Consider the following 13456-nt stretch of genomic DNA (forward strand, 5'->3'; position numbering starts at 1 on the left):
TTCGAGAAGCACAAGAGTCAATAAGGCACTGTGTAACAGGGCCCAGGAAACTAAAACTGAGGCGCCTTTGAATCTGATACAAGTTCTATGTTCTTTCTTTAGAAAGAGTTTTACACCAGGCACTGGTGGCTCACACCTGTTAATCCTTACTACTCAGGAGGCTGAGAGCTGAGGATCACGGTTCAAAGCCAGTCCAGGCAGGAAAGTCCATGAGACTCTTATCTCCAATAAACTACCAGAAAACAGGAAGTGGTGCTATGGCTCAAGTGGTAGAGTGCTTGCCTTGAGCTGAAGAGCTGAAGGACAGTGCCCAAGCCCAGAGTTCAAGCCCCACAGCCGAGGGGAAAAAAAGGTTTCACATTTGTACTCACAGTCAGGCAAATAATTTTAGAAAGTTCACAAGTCCATAATCCACTTAACAACTATGTCTTTAAATAATACTTTAAAGTGTTCTTGGAACTCAACTTGTTATATTTATAGGAAGAGACATTTGTACGTTGTCGCTGGAACTTTCTCTTGTAGAAATTGTCTATAATGTGTTCTACACTAGACAATAAGAAGAGAGTTGTAGGTTCATTTTAATAGAACCCTATCCTAATATTCTTTTCTGATTTATTTTCTTTCTCCTGTGACAAAAAGAACCCAGATCTACAGCTGAACCTGGTAAGAATTTTCTTCTTTGGGGGGGGTGGGGGGGTGGGAAGGGAAGATGTATCTTTTGGGTTTCAATAGTTCTTTGTTTTCTGTTTTAAAGTTATACATGAAACAATGTTTTGGCAATACCCTGGAAATATGAACCCCCCCTTGGAGACAATGCTCTTTATCATGGATCAGGCATTGTGTTCAGCTTCTCTATTAGTAAAACATTAAGTGCCATTTAGAAAAGAAGGTCAGATTCGGTGACTTAAAGACTTTCTAAAATATAGTCTTTCATACTCCAAAAGCGAACTAAGCCAATGATGGGGGAAAAAAATTCCTCCTTAAAATTCCAGTAAAAAAGAGCTCTCTGCTTGCTACATACTTCTGTGGACAAAAACCCACTAACAGAGAGGCAGCGTGGCTGAGAATGTGCCTCGAATGAGAGCCGCCTAAGATGTGTGAGTCGACCCCACGTATGTCTCATTTATGTGCCATGAGCCATCAACTTTAACTGTTCTACAAGCACGGAGAATCTCTCTTAATTACCAGGTCATCTGACCTCATCAGCATGCTCTGAGATCCATGGGGGCCTGCCATCGCCCTGTCTCCAACTTCTATCTGTTTATGACTCCTCAAGGACTACAAAAAAAAAAAAAATTGGCCAGGTATTCATAGTATGCCCTATTTAACATTGTTTTCTTGGTATTATTTGTTTACTTGGGATTATTTTTTCCATGAACAAAGCCACAGTTTCATGTGCTTCTTAATAAAGGGTAACATACAAAGGATGATGTTACTGTTTCTACTTCTGGGTCAAGCAAATCCTGCTCAAACCTTCCTTGGGAACCATGACCTTGACCTGACCTTTGCTTGGGAACTTGAAGCTTCCTTGTGGGCTCCTGTAGGTCACAATGCTCTGGTCATCCCTGATTCTGTTGCGTCCAAGCATGGGATCTTTAAAAGCAGAGAATGCATCTATTAGGATCCAAAGCTTAAAAGATGCTACTCAATATCCAAGGAGAATAACTGGAATTGATGCGTGGCCTCTGAATTACAACTAGAGCATGACATCCCAAGCAGTGTGTCAGTTGCCACATCAAATAGAGTCATCAGACTGGGAATGTGGCTTAGTGGTAGAATGCTTGCCTAGCATGCATGAAGCCCTGGGTTCAATTCCTCAGTACCAAACAAAGAGAGAGAGAGAGAGAGAGAGAGAGAGAGAAGTGGCACTGTGGCTCAAGTAGTAGAGTGCTTAGCCTTGAGCAAAAGAAGCTCAAGGACAGTGCCTGAGCCCTGAATTCAAGCCCCAGGACTGGCAAAAAAAAAAAAAATACTTTCATAGCTTCCCAGACTGTGGAGGCTATTTTGATGTAACATTTTGTATCCTGAACACATTCATAATACCCATTGCTTATCATCTTGATATCCACTGTCATTATCTCAGGATTTGGCCCTGTCCCTGAGCTTTTGTGCTCAAGGCTGGAACTCTACCACTTGGAGGAAAAGCTTGATTTCTGGTTTTCATGTGGATAATTGGTGGGTCTCACTGTCTTTTCTTCCTGGGCTGGCTTTAAACCACGATCCTCAGATCTCAGCTTCCTGAATAGCTAGGATTACCAGCACCCAGCAACACAGCCATATTTTTAAACAACACAAAATAGTGAAACTCCAATCATTGCTTTTGTGAGTTGTCATGCGTAAAAACTTAAGAACAAATTTTAAAGCAGATTTGTATTGAAACAAAACTGCAGCATGCCTCACACAACGAGGTATGATTCGTTTGCTAACTGCTAGATGTTTTCCTTACATTGACCCCAAAGTTCCATGTCAGAGTGAACAAAGATCATGTTTCAGAGTTTACTTTCTTCAATGACCTGATCATCACGATACCTAGTGAACCCACTGATGTACTCAGCCATAGACAAAGTCTGCAGGAGCAGGCTTCTCTAATAGCTGGTCTTTAGCCACTGTTTGTTAGAAAGGACAAAAGTGACACGTGAATACAGTCCATCTGGGGCCGAAGATAAATTTTATAGGACTGGGTTAGTGATGTTTTCCAAATGTTTTCCAAATAGCCTTTGAAATGCAGGAAAAATATTTAAGCATTCAAATTTTATTGCTGTCTCTTCCCTTCTTCTGTCAGAGTCACTGGGGTGTTTTTGCTTTGTCTTGTTTGTTTTGTTTTGTTTGCTCTCTCTTCTCTCTGTGTATATCTAGCCCCCACAACTTTCTTCCTTCCTTCCCTTCCTCTTTCTTTCTCCAGTCCACTCTCTCATTCTCCTTATCTCCTTCTTTTCTTCCTTTATCTATGGGCATGATATTTTTAAGGTCTAAAAATACCTAGCTAGTGCTGCATTAGAACGAGATATTTAGATAAAGAAGAAAGTAGCAGATGCCTTCCAGCACATTTGTGAAAAGGAAGCAGGTTTTCCTCGTCACTACTGTGTTGTATCTGTCTAATGCGTTTTACACTCCCCTCTCTGTCTAGACAGAAGTCAGCTTGCAGCACAAATCTTCTCAGACTGCTTTGTGAATTCATAGCTAGCCGGCTTGCTTCAGACCAACCTCCTTTGTCATCTTACCTGCCCCAGCCTTCTTTTGAGACACTGTCTTTATACTGATTGAATCCTTCAAAGACTGGTCTGAGGGGTGGGTTACAGAAGACTCATTTGACAGATGTTAATACTCAGGCGCTTACTCAGCTGTCTGGAAACAGCCACAAACTGTATTGAGTTACTTCTATAACATTGTCTAATGGCATGCAAAATGAAAACCACCCCCCAAAAAAGTATCTTACTGGTTAGAGAATTATACATAGAAAAGTACAGTATCTCTTATTGTGTTATGATCACTACTGTGGCCCATTCTAGACTTGATAAAGTGATTCCGAATCTGAAATAAATTCTACACAATTAAAAATACCAAGAGGCTGAGTTGTGGGGGGGCAATGATAAGAATATTTGTTGAGATAGCTATAAACTCAGTACATTTATAACTCAGTACATATATAATAGAAATGCAAGTTCAAGACTAGGATGAAGAGTGGATCAAAAGTATATACATCCTGTGCTTCCCAAACTATGGGATGAAGTAACAGAGTTGCTGTGGTGTCTCTCCATTCTGACAGGAGGGCTCTCATAGGTTTCAACATATTGATATCTGACATGTGAGAGGATGAGCCATATATATGACTAGCTGAAAATAATTCCAGTTTACAACAGGATGGCTGTTCTGTAACTTCAGATCTCTGCGAAATCGACATCTTTCATTTGTTTGTGTTTATTTGGGAATATGGTTCTAGGGATTGAAGTCAGGGTTTCATGCTGGCAAGACAGTCACCTGCGCCACCCCTCCAGCCCTAAAACTGAGCGTTTGATTGACGTGTAATGAAATAAAGCAAAGACCGCATGAAATGATCTATGGGGACTATGAAATAAGCCTAACCATGTCCAGTCTGACACTGAGAGGATATCCAGGGCCCAACGAAGGCATTCAACCAATAGAAAGTAATTATGGTTATTTAAAAAAGAACAAACATTTCCTTTTGTGGCAAGTATATATTTTTTCCAAACAGTACCTATTTCTTTCAGACATCCTATTCAGTTGTTTGGAAATATTAGGTATAGTGATTTGTGTTATAGCATCATTTTTTGAAAAACTCGCTGAGATACTTAACATCCCCATGATCTAAGGACTGGATAGACTAAAGGCACTCTAGCGTGTATATCCAAAGGAAAATGGAGTGAATTCTAATGCTGAAGGCCTTTTTTTTCCCGTGTGGAGCTTCTAAAATGTTACCTTTTTTTTTTTTTTTTTGTCGGTCATGGGGCTTGAACGCTGGGCCTGGGCACTGTCCCTCAGCTCTTCAGCTCAAGACTAGCGCTTACCACTTGAGCCACAGCACCACTTCTGGCTCTTTCTGTTTATGTGGGGCCTCATGCATGCAAGGCAAGCACCACTGAACCACCTTCCCAGCCCTAGAATGTTACCTTCTAAGAATGACTTTCTTGGGCAGAGACTGAAGGACTCTTCTCTGTGCAATCTGAGCACCTGCAGAGAAGGAAGGGGGAAGCAAAGTTGTGACTTAGGAGTTTCTCCTCCAAAGACACATTGTGCTACAGGCTACACCATCACTGACAAGGGAGTCTCCTCCACTCCGAGCCCAGGCAGGCAAACAGATTAACGCCATCTGAGCTACGCTTCTAACATGAGTGAGAAAGAAGAGAGCAAGCAACTCTCCTGCAGGCAACTTGGAGAATGCAGATTTGCCAAGAGAGAGAAAGAGAGAGAAGGCAAAACTTTAAAGTCTGTCCTCAGATAATAAAATTGGTGATCTAAGAATGAACACTGAGAACTATGGTGAACAATGCAAAGGGGCAAAGGGAGGGGGAATAAGGAGGTTTTAGAATGGAAAATTTGGTAACATAGCCCACAAAATACAGGGGGGAAAAGACAAAGAATGGATCCAAGAGAAAAACAGATGTTAGAAAGTTATACAAACCAAAGAACCAGCCTGCAAAGACCATAGACGCATAGACGCATGGGTAGCTAGGGTTCCCGGAAAAGAAAAGAAAGAAAAGGAAGAGATGGGATTATGCCCCTACTGAAACCTGTCCATTTCCAGAGTTGGAAAAAAAAACTACCTAATATATACTGCTTGAAATAAATTCAGCAATCACTGTGAAATTCAGAATACCCAGGATGGGAAGCTTCTTGTATAAATGCCTCATTGGGGTGGGGTGGGGGAAGGGAGGAATTAGGTTATATTCAAACTGTGATCAGAAAGGCTTACACATCCTCCCAAGCCACACTAGACACGTGAGACAAGAGAGTCAAACCTTCAGAAGGTCAAAAGTAAAATTACTCCCAACCCAGAAATCTAGCCACAGTCCAGTCTTGGGCGCTATGTGAAGATGGAGTCTGAAGATCTTTTCAGACAGGCATGGTCTCAGAACGGTTCCTCCCACCACTCTTGGTGGGAGATGTGCTCTACCACCCTAAAAGAGGGGGCTCAGAAAAAGCAAGATGAAGATGCAGGGGGCAGGAGAGAATCCCCAGCAGGGCAGCAGCGGGGCCTCGGGTGTGGGGGGAGTGCAGGCTGCAACAGAGTGACTCCCGGAGAAGTTCGCCCTTTCCCTCTGTTACTGAGATGATAAAACCTGGAGGAACTGCTATTCCACCTTGGTTGTCCTGCGCACGTTCATGCCACTGCCCAAGACCCTCTGCCTCCCCACAGCAGTGTTCTGAGCTTTAGAAGTGGGCCTTGTTGTGTTTAGACATAGACGATACAGTGATGTCTACGCCACCAACGATCTCTGCTAGATAGTCAGCTTCTTTTCCACGCTCAGCCCCAGCAGACCATCTCGCTGAGACAAGATTGTATTTCCTGGGACTCACCTGTGACATTGCCTACCCAGAGACCCAGGCAGGTCTTTCTACAAGTTGAGACTAGTTAATGGCCCTAGACAGTATGCTTGTTATCTGATTTTCTTTCTTCCTTCCTTTGTGCTTGTTAGGCAGATACTCTACCTCTGCGTTTACCTCTACCCCTGTTTTGCTCTGTTTGTTTCTGTGCTCCTGGGAGCACTCTGGGCTTGCCATCTGGCTATAGTAAACTTCCCATCATAGTTCAAACAACAGATATCCACCACTAAGTCCAACTCTCTTCCATGGAGATGGAGTGGCATGGAGTTTTCTGAGTGAGCTGGTCTGGAACCAAGAGCCACCAGAAATCAGCCTACACATAGCTAAGATGACAGGCATGTGCCATAGTGCCCAAGTATTGGTTGAAAAGGGTTCCCAGGAAATATTCTGCTCAGGCTGGGCTTGAACTCTGATTCTCCCCATCTCAGCCTCTCAAGTAGGTAGGATGACAAGTGCAAACCATTAGTACTTGACTTGTTACCCTATTTTCTAAAAGTAGAGAGCACATTTCTTTAAGGATACATACAGAGATGGTGACCATATAAAGAAAATCGAAGGATCACTATTTCAAAAAGAGAATATTAACTAGGGAGGATACAGTAGTCATTCTAAAGCATGAGCAGTATTTTATGTCTTAGACTTCATAGATACTCAGAGCTCATGTGTGTGCATGTGTGCATACACATCAGTACTGGCATTTGAACTCAGTTCCTCTTGATCTTGCCTAACTTTTCCACCAAAGCTGGCCCACTTGAGGTTCCAGGTTTATGTTTATTTCTGCTCTAGTTTTATGTTAGTTAGATATAAGAATCTTGGATTTTTCTACCCAGGCTGGCTTCTAATTGCAATCCTCAGATCTCAGCCTCCTGAGTAGCTAGGGTGACAGTTAGTGGCATGAGCCACCAGCCTTTTAAACACACATCTTCCTATATGATGAAGTTTACCATTTTTTAAAGTCCTTATTAAATATCAATACAAACATTACATTTGCCCGCAAATGAATTGCTTTGAAGGAAGCAATGTCTCCTCAAAAACCTAAGAGACCCAGTAATCTTATCCCTGCTTCCTCCTGACTTTCTTCCTATGAGTTTCTGCAAAAAAACACAACATAATAATAAAATTGGGTTTTGTTTGTATTTAGCCAAGTGTTAAGTACATCCAAGGACTTGAATGAGATTCAAGCCTGCCTTCTGGGAGATAGTACTATAACTAAGTAAATTTTAGGCAACTGTAAAAAAGCAAAGAATTTAGTACCAATAAAAATAGTTTCTGACTTAGTAATTTATTATATGCCCTCAAGTAAAAACCTCAGGAAATCAAACTTAGGAAAATTGGATTAAAACGGATCATAATTAAAGTTATTAATAACTTTAAAGTTTTCCACTTATACTGGAGACAGTTCTTTACTACAGACCAGTAAGCCCCAACTCCCTTTATTTGACATGAATAGTCATTTCCTGATTTCCACTCCTTACCAGAATTTATTTTACAGATGTCTTAATGGTTTTTGTTCAAGTAAGATGCTACCAGATGAAAATTCAATATTACATCCTGGCTCATCTCATTTCCTCGTGGCTTTCTTCATATTATAATGTCAGGACCATACAAGCTATAATGACCCTTTCTCTGAACAAAACCTGCTCCTGGGAAGGGCGAATGACCCTAGACAAGAAAAGCCAAATAACTTTTGAGGCATTAAACTAAAATTTTAACCAATAAAAATCACTATAGTCTAGCAATGTTTGAATCACTAAAATAATATACAATACTTTTTCCTTCTCTGTTTTTAAAAAGTCTTCTCTAGATGTGGAGTTGGTTATCTACTAGCTATATCAGGTCTTCTATATCTTATTTTATACATGCAATTCCTGAATATTCATATAAAATGACTTTTGCTCAATCAAATTAGAAATACACAAAGTATGCTTTAGGAAAATCAGTCTGAAATTCTGTAGACAATAGGCTTTCTGTAAAAACATTATTACCTTCCTCCAATTCAAATTTCATTTGTACACTTATTAAAAATAGTTACAGAGAACCTGAGGTGTGCTAAATGCTAAGAATAGATAACCATCAACACTACAAATGGTCTTGGCTGTCAGAGATTATTTCCAGTCAAGGAACCAGAAATTAACAAACTGTATAATGAATTATTTACTGATTAGTTATATACTAAGCTCACCTTCTTTACAGATTATCACTCACAGTTTTGACCACATACAGTAAAAAATATAAAAATAAATAACTAAAAACAAATTACAAAAATGTTTAAACCCTCTGCTCAGTTTGATGCAGAGAGACTCTGGGTCAGTCCCTAATTGTGCTTAACATTGTTAAAATGTTTGTGGGACCCACTGTGTGTTTTCTGTGAAAAATCGACTCGCTGAAAGCAAATGTTGTTCAAAAGACAAAGTAAAAAGTAAAGTACTTAATTTAAGGCATCAAGGGAGAGTGTTCAATTTATTGCCTTTAGTGGAAGTTGAGTAACATTTGGGGGGAAAGAATCAAGCATCTGCTCTACAGTACTGAGCTCTATGTGTCCTGAGCGTGTGATATTTTTCTTCAATGTAATCTCCCTGGAATCACGTACCTATGGGTACCAAGGTACCCACTGTATGGGTACCACTGTAGTTGTGATACATGCCTTCATGGAAAGTTCCTATCCTAAAACCACATGTAGGTGCTAAAATCTGACCAAGTCCAATTTAGAAAATTAAAAAAAAATCTCTGAAAATGTAATGTTTACAGAAGCATGTAAGACTGAGTAGGAGGGCTTAAATCTTCCATTCCCTTGCTTCCCTCCAAGTTCCTTGTGTCTAAGCTAGGAAAACATGCAAAACAACTGGGGGAAAAAAAACCATATGCCTGTGGGAGGCGGGTGACTTACCTTTAGCATCTGGGTTGTAGCACTAATTGGCCATGGCCTTGAGAGAATTCCTTTGGACTAATCCTGAAGAAATAAGAGATTTGAGCCCCTCACTCTGAAATCCCTGAGAGCACTTATATCCTAAGTTTTATTTACCCTTCTCCAGTTAAGTCTACATTTAACTCCCTCTACAACCATATGAATTCAATTAAAACATTCCCAGTCCCTTACACCCCTCCAGTTACATCTTACTTCTCAAATGATTAATCTTAGGTGAAACTCCAACTTGAATTATTTCCACACTTTCTATCTTCCTCTTTAATTGGAAAGCCAATAACTGTGTACAGTATTGTCAAAACACAGAATTACCTCATGCTCTCTGTTATTCTATTGTTTTCCTTCTATTTAGTGAAGCTTTTAATCAAAAAAGTTGTGTCCTTTAAATGTAGAAGTACCTCCTCAACCTGCAGCTTGAAAGCCTTTTCTTCATTTGTCAAATAGTCATGATTAATGGACAGTTATTGACCCTGGAACTATAGCAGATGTTACAGGAAGTATAGTTAGCTGCTTGACCAATCATACAGTGAGTGGCAATTATCCTTTCTTAAATAGACTAAAACATAGCATATACACATGTGCATGTGGGCACGCACGCACACACACACACACACACACACACACACATACACACACACACACACACCTAATACCTCAACATGTGACTGAGATGATTATGAAATGAATTTCCTTCTGTGAGTTCTAATTTTAAAAGGTTTAAAAATCCACTTTTTAGGACAAGCTTTTCTATATTTTGCACAAGGTAAAAAATATCATCTGGAAAACATATTGGTTAAAACTCTTTGGCCCCAACCCAGATCTACTGAATCATCCTCTCTCGAGGAGAACAGAAGACTAGGAAATCAGCATATTTAACAAATGTTCCAGGTGATTCTTATCATCAAACAAGTCTCGGGAACACCACCATAAAAGTCAAGAACCAACATGTTCAAGAAAACCCACACAAAATCTCCTAACAGTCCCTCTCAAAAATGCGGGGGAAAAAAAGCTATCCAGTCTCATTGAGGATTTCAAGTACCTTCGCTGTGGTTTATACAAAATTAAATCATAGCTAGAGCTTATGAGGACCAACTGCAGAAGGACACAAAATGAGTGTCAAAGCTGCCAGTTCATTCTTCGGCACTTTAGTTTTTCCTAAGTCTCTCTACACAGAATCACTGGTTTTAAAATATCAAAATCACCTACGTGTCAATCACACGCCACAGTTTTACAGGGTTTGTTCATGGGTTTTTCCCAGTTCCCACAGTGCACCTCTCATGAGACAGGGGAGTCTTTGGCATTGATGGAGACACTGAAGTGAGCTTAGGTGAGCTTTTGTTGCTTTCCTATCCGTCAGACTGCAGCTTCCTGTTTCATGGAATGTAACCTTGATTTGAGTTTTCTTTATGGAAACACAATATTGAATCTCTAAAACACAGTCCAAGACAAGTTCTACCCCCAAAAAGTTGTATTTTTCAAAAATGTCTTGAAGTTTAAAATGGAAAAATTAAAATTAAGAATTCAGAATATAGAATTAAGATTTATAGACCATTTAAACATTCCTAAGGAAAAAAAGAGAAAGAAGTCTAGTACTTATACTTATTTCAGGCTCCTGGATGGACTAAAAGTCTAGTTGACTATGCAGTATTTTTAATTGGCCAAATGTTAGCTATACTAGAATTATCCCTAATCACAAAGACTGGATTTCTTTTGCCCCTTTCTGCTATTTTTCAAGATAGCTTTTCCTTTGAGTCTGTAAAGATAAAACCAAACATAGTTTCATGAATTAGTTTTCTTTTCCTTTGAATACCTATTGTATTATTACACCTATTATATTATGATACCTTTGTATTATGATACCTTTGTATTATGATAAATTCATAAATTTTATTTTGAACAGATAATACAAATGCATTATACAAACTTTGTACAAACACACGAAATAACAGAAGATAAAGCAGGTGTACAGTTCTCTACATTTTAAATAATGATGTTAATAAGTTTCACAGGTGGCTTAAACCTATAATCCTAGCTATCCTGAGATATGAGGATCAAAGTTCGAAGCTAGCTTGGTCTGAAAAATCCAAGAAACTTTTATCTTCTAGCTAATCCACAAAAGACTAAAACTGGAGCTGTGGTTCACATGGTAGAGTAACACTCATGAGGAAGAAAACCAAGGGACAATGTAGAGGCCCTAAATTAAAGCCCCAGTACAAGCACACACACAGAAAAAAACAAGGGTCTTCAATTTGAATTTAAAAGAGAGCCCTAAACACTTACATGTCAGCTGATATCTAGACAATATTTTGAGATGAATTTCTTCATGTATTGATAGTGAAATTGAAGGAAGAAAGCTTTATTCTAGAAGGCTGAAATGTTTGCTCTTAAGAAGATTTGGGGGAAAAAAAGTGGTTGGAAAAGAAAGACTCAGTGGTTTATCCTGATGAATGACCCTGTTCTCTTCCCTTCCAGAGGAGATTTGCACCCTTGTCATCGCTGAGACTTTCCCCGAAGACGCTGGCATCTTTACCTGCTCAGCAACAAATGAGTATGGATCAGTGACCAGCACTGCCCAACTAGTTGTCACTTCAGGTATGTGGTTCTGTTCCCCAGTGCTCTTTCTACATGTCAAAAGCAACTGTCCCAGGAGCACTCAGCCTTTAGGAATGCTGGTGGTACCTCCAGGAGTTACCCCCCAACAATCAATTGTTTTATCTGAAACAAAGGCTTTGGGGGAAGGCTATGAAAGGGGGCAGAACTGTGGATAACAAGGCACTCATTTTGGGGGCTGTTTTGTTTTTGGGGGGTTGTTTTTTTTAATAATGCAGTCTCATTTGGGGAAACAATGGAACTGGTTTTCTAAGTCTTTGTGGTAACCTGGAATCCTCTCCACCTAGAAAGTCATCTAGTAAGTCAGATTGTAGTCATGCTTCTCAGAAATGCCGGTGGATGAGGTCCTGAGACACTGGTAATATTAGATTGTAGTCTGGGCCACTAAACTTCTGGAAAAAAAATCAATAAAATCCTAGTGTAGGACAAGAGATGTAACAAGTGATAGAGTGCCTGTCTGGTACATGAGGTTCTGAATTACAAAAGAAGGAAGAAAGAAAGAAGGGAGGGAGGAAAGGGAAGGGAGGGAGGAAAAGGAAGGAAGGAAGGAAGGAAGGAAGGGAGGGAGGGAGGGAGGGAGGGAGGAAGTATAATTCAGAAAAGCAATAAAGATCTTAAAAGTCAAACTTCAATGATAATTTATAACTTCTAAATAAAGCAATATGTTAGGATATTGCAACCAATACTCAAAAATAGATGGACATTTTCTAAACTCAAAAAAACATAACACCAGGAAAGGCATCCTAAAACACCACGTTGCTTTTATTATTTCTTTTACTTGGCTATTTTCTACTATTATTAATGAGCTTTCTTCAGTTATGGTGATTGGCCCATCTCGATTAGTCAGCGTACAGAGTTGGGTTTTGGGTTTTTTTTTGTTCTGTTTTAAACCTCTTGATGAAGCCTGGCCCATAGTAATACACACGGCAGGGAACCAGTAAGTGGAAGTCTGCTGCCTGAGACTGAGTTGGAGAACTCCATTGCCATTTGGTTCCTGGAAGAGCAAGAACTCAGGGCTAGGTGGCAGCAGAGGCATGACCAAAAGTGGCTCCAGGGCTGAAGGAGAGTGGAGATTGCATATGCTTTTCCATCTCCATTGAGAAAGGCAATGAAAGGGAAATGGTTAACATGAAGGACTCCCGTAGGTAAGAAATGCTAGGGTCATCATTGGAGTCATAGAGTAGGGTGTATTGGGCATGTTCATTTGCAGTTGGCTAGAAGACTATTCCATCAAGTGGCTATGCCAGTAGTGGGGTGCTCAAAGAACAATAATAAAAGAAGGTCTGCTGCGATCTGGGAAAGGTGAGGGGAACATATATATATATATATATATATATATATATATATATATTTTTTTTTTTATTTATACATACATACACAGAGAGAGAATATTGTGGATAACAAAATAAAGTCTCCTTTCTTCTTTCCACTGTCACTGAGGCTTGTACTCAGGGCTTTAACACTGTTCCTTAGCTTTTCTGCTCAAGGCTGGTGCTCTACCACTTGAGCCACGACTCCATTTCCAGGGTTTTTGCAGATTAATGAGAGATAATCATGTCCTAGATTTTTCTGTCTAGTCTGGCTGCAACCTGGGATTCTCAGATCTCAGCTTCCTAAGTAGCTAGGATTACAGGTGTGAGTCACAGGAATTTGGCAAAAAAAAAAAATAAAAACCCACAACAAGCAAACAAAACACAGCTGTGACAAATATCTGGCGTAGAAAACGTTTCATGTGAGAGGAAAAGGCATCCATTTCACTGATACTCAGAACTTTTCTTTCCTTCACTTTAAAATAAAATGAATATCCACATAAATGTTTTATAGCTTGAGCTACTGGGTACAAACATGGATCAGTTTCCA

The 13456-nt window shown here is 39.8% G+C and overlaps 1 protein-coding gene across 1 annotated transcript in view; it reads left to right on the top strand.

Annotated features, from left to right (window-relative positions):
- Positions 1–13456, top strand: part of Palld (palladin, cytoskeletal associated protein) — a 315080-nt gene that overhangs the window by 144739 nt on the left and 156885 nt on the right. The window contains exons 7-8 of the mRNA XM_013026075.1: positions 640–663; positions 11459–11578. Coding sequence (XP_012881529.1) covers positions 640–663; positions 11459–11578 — 144 coding nt within the window. The remainder of the gene's footprint in view (positions 1–639; positions 664–11458; positions 11579–13456) is intronic.

The sequence above is a fragment of the Dipodomys ordii genome, unplaced genomic scaffold, assembly GCF_000151885.1.
Source record: "Dipodomys ordii isolate 6190 unplaced genomic scaffold, Dord_2.0 Scaffold4, whole genome shotgun sequence".
Classification (NCBI taxonomy): domain Eukaryota; kingdom Metazoa; phylum Chordata; class Mammalia; order Rodentia; family Heteromyidae; genus Dipodomys; species Dipodomys ordii.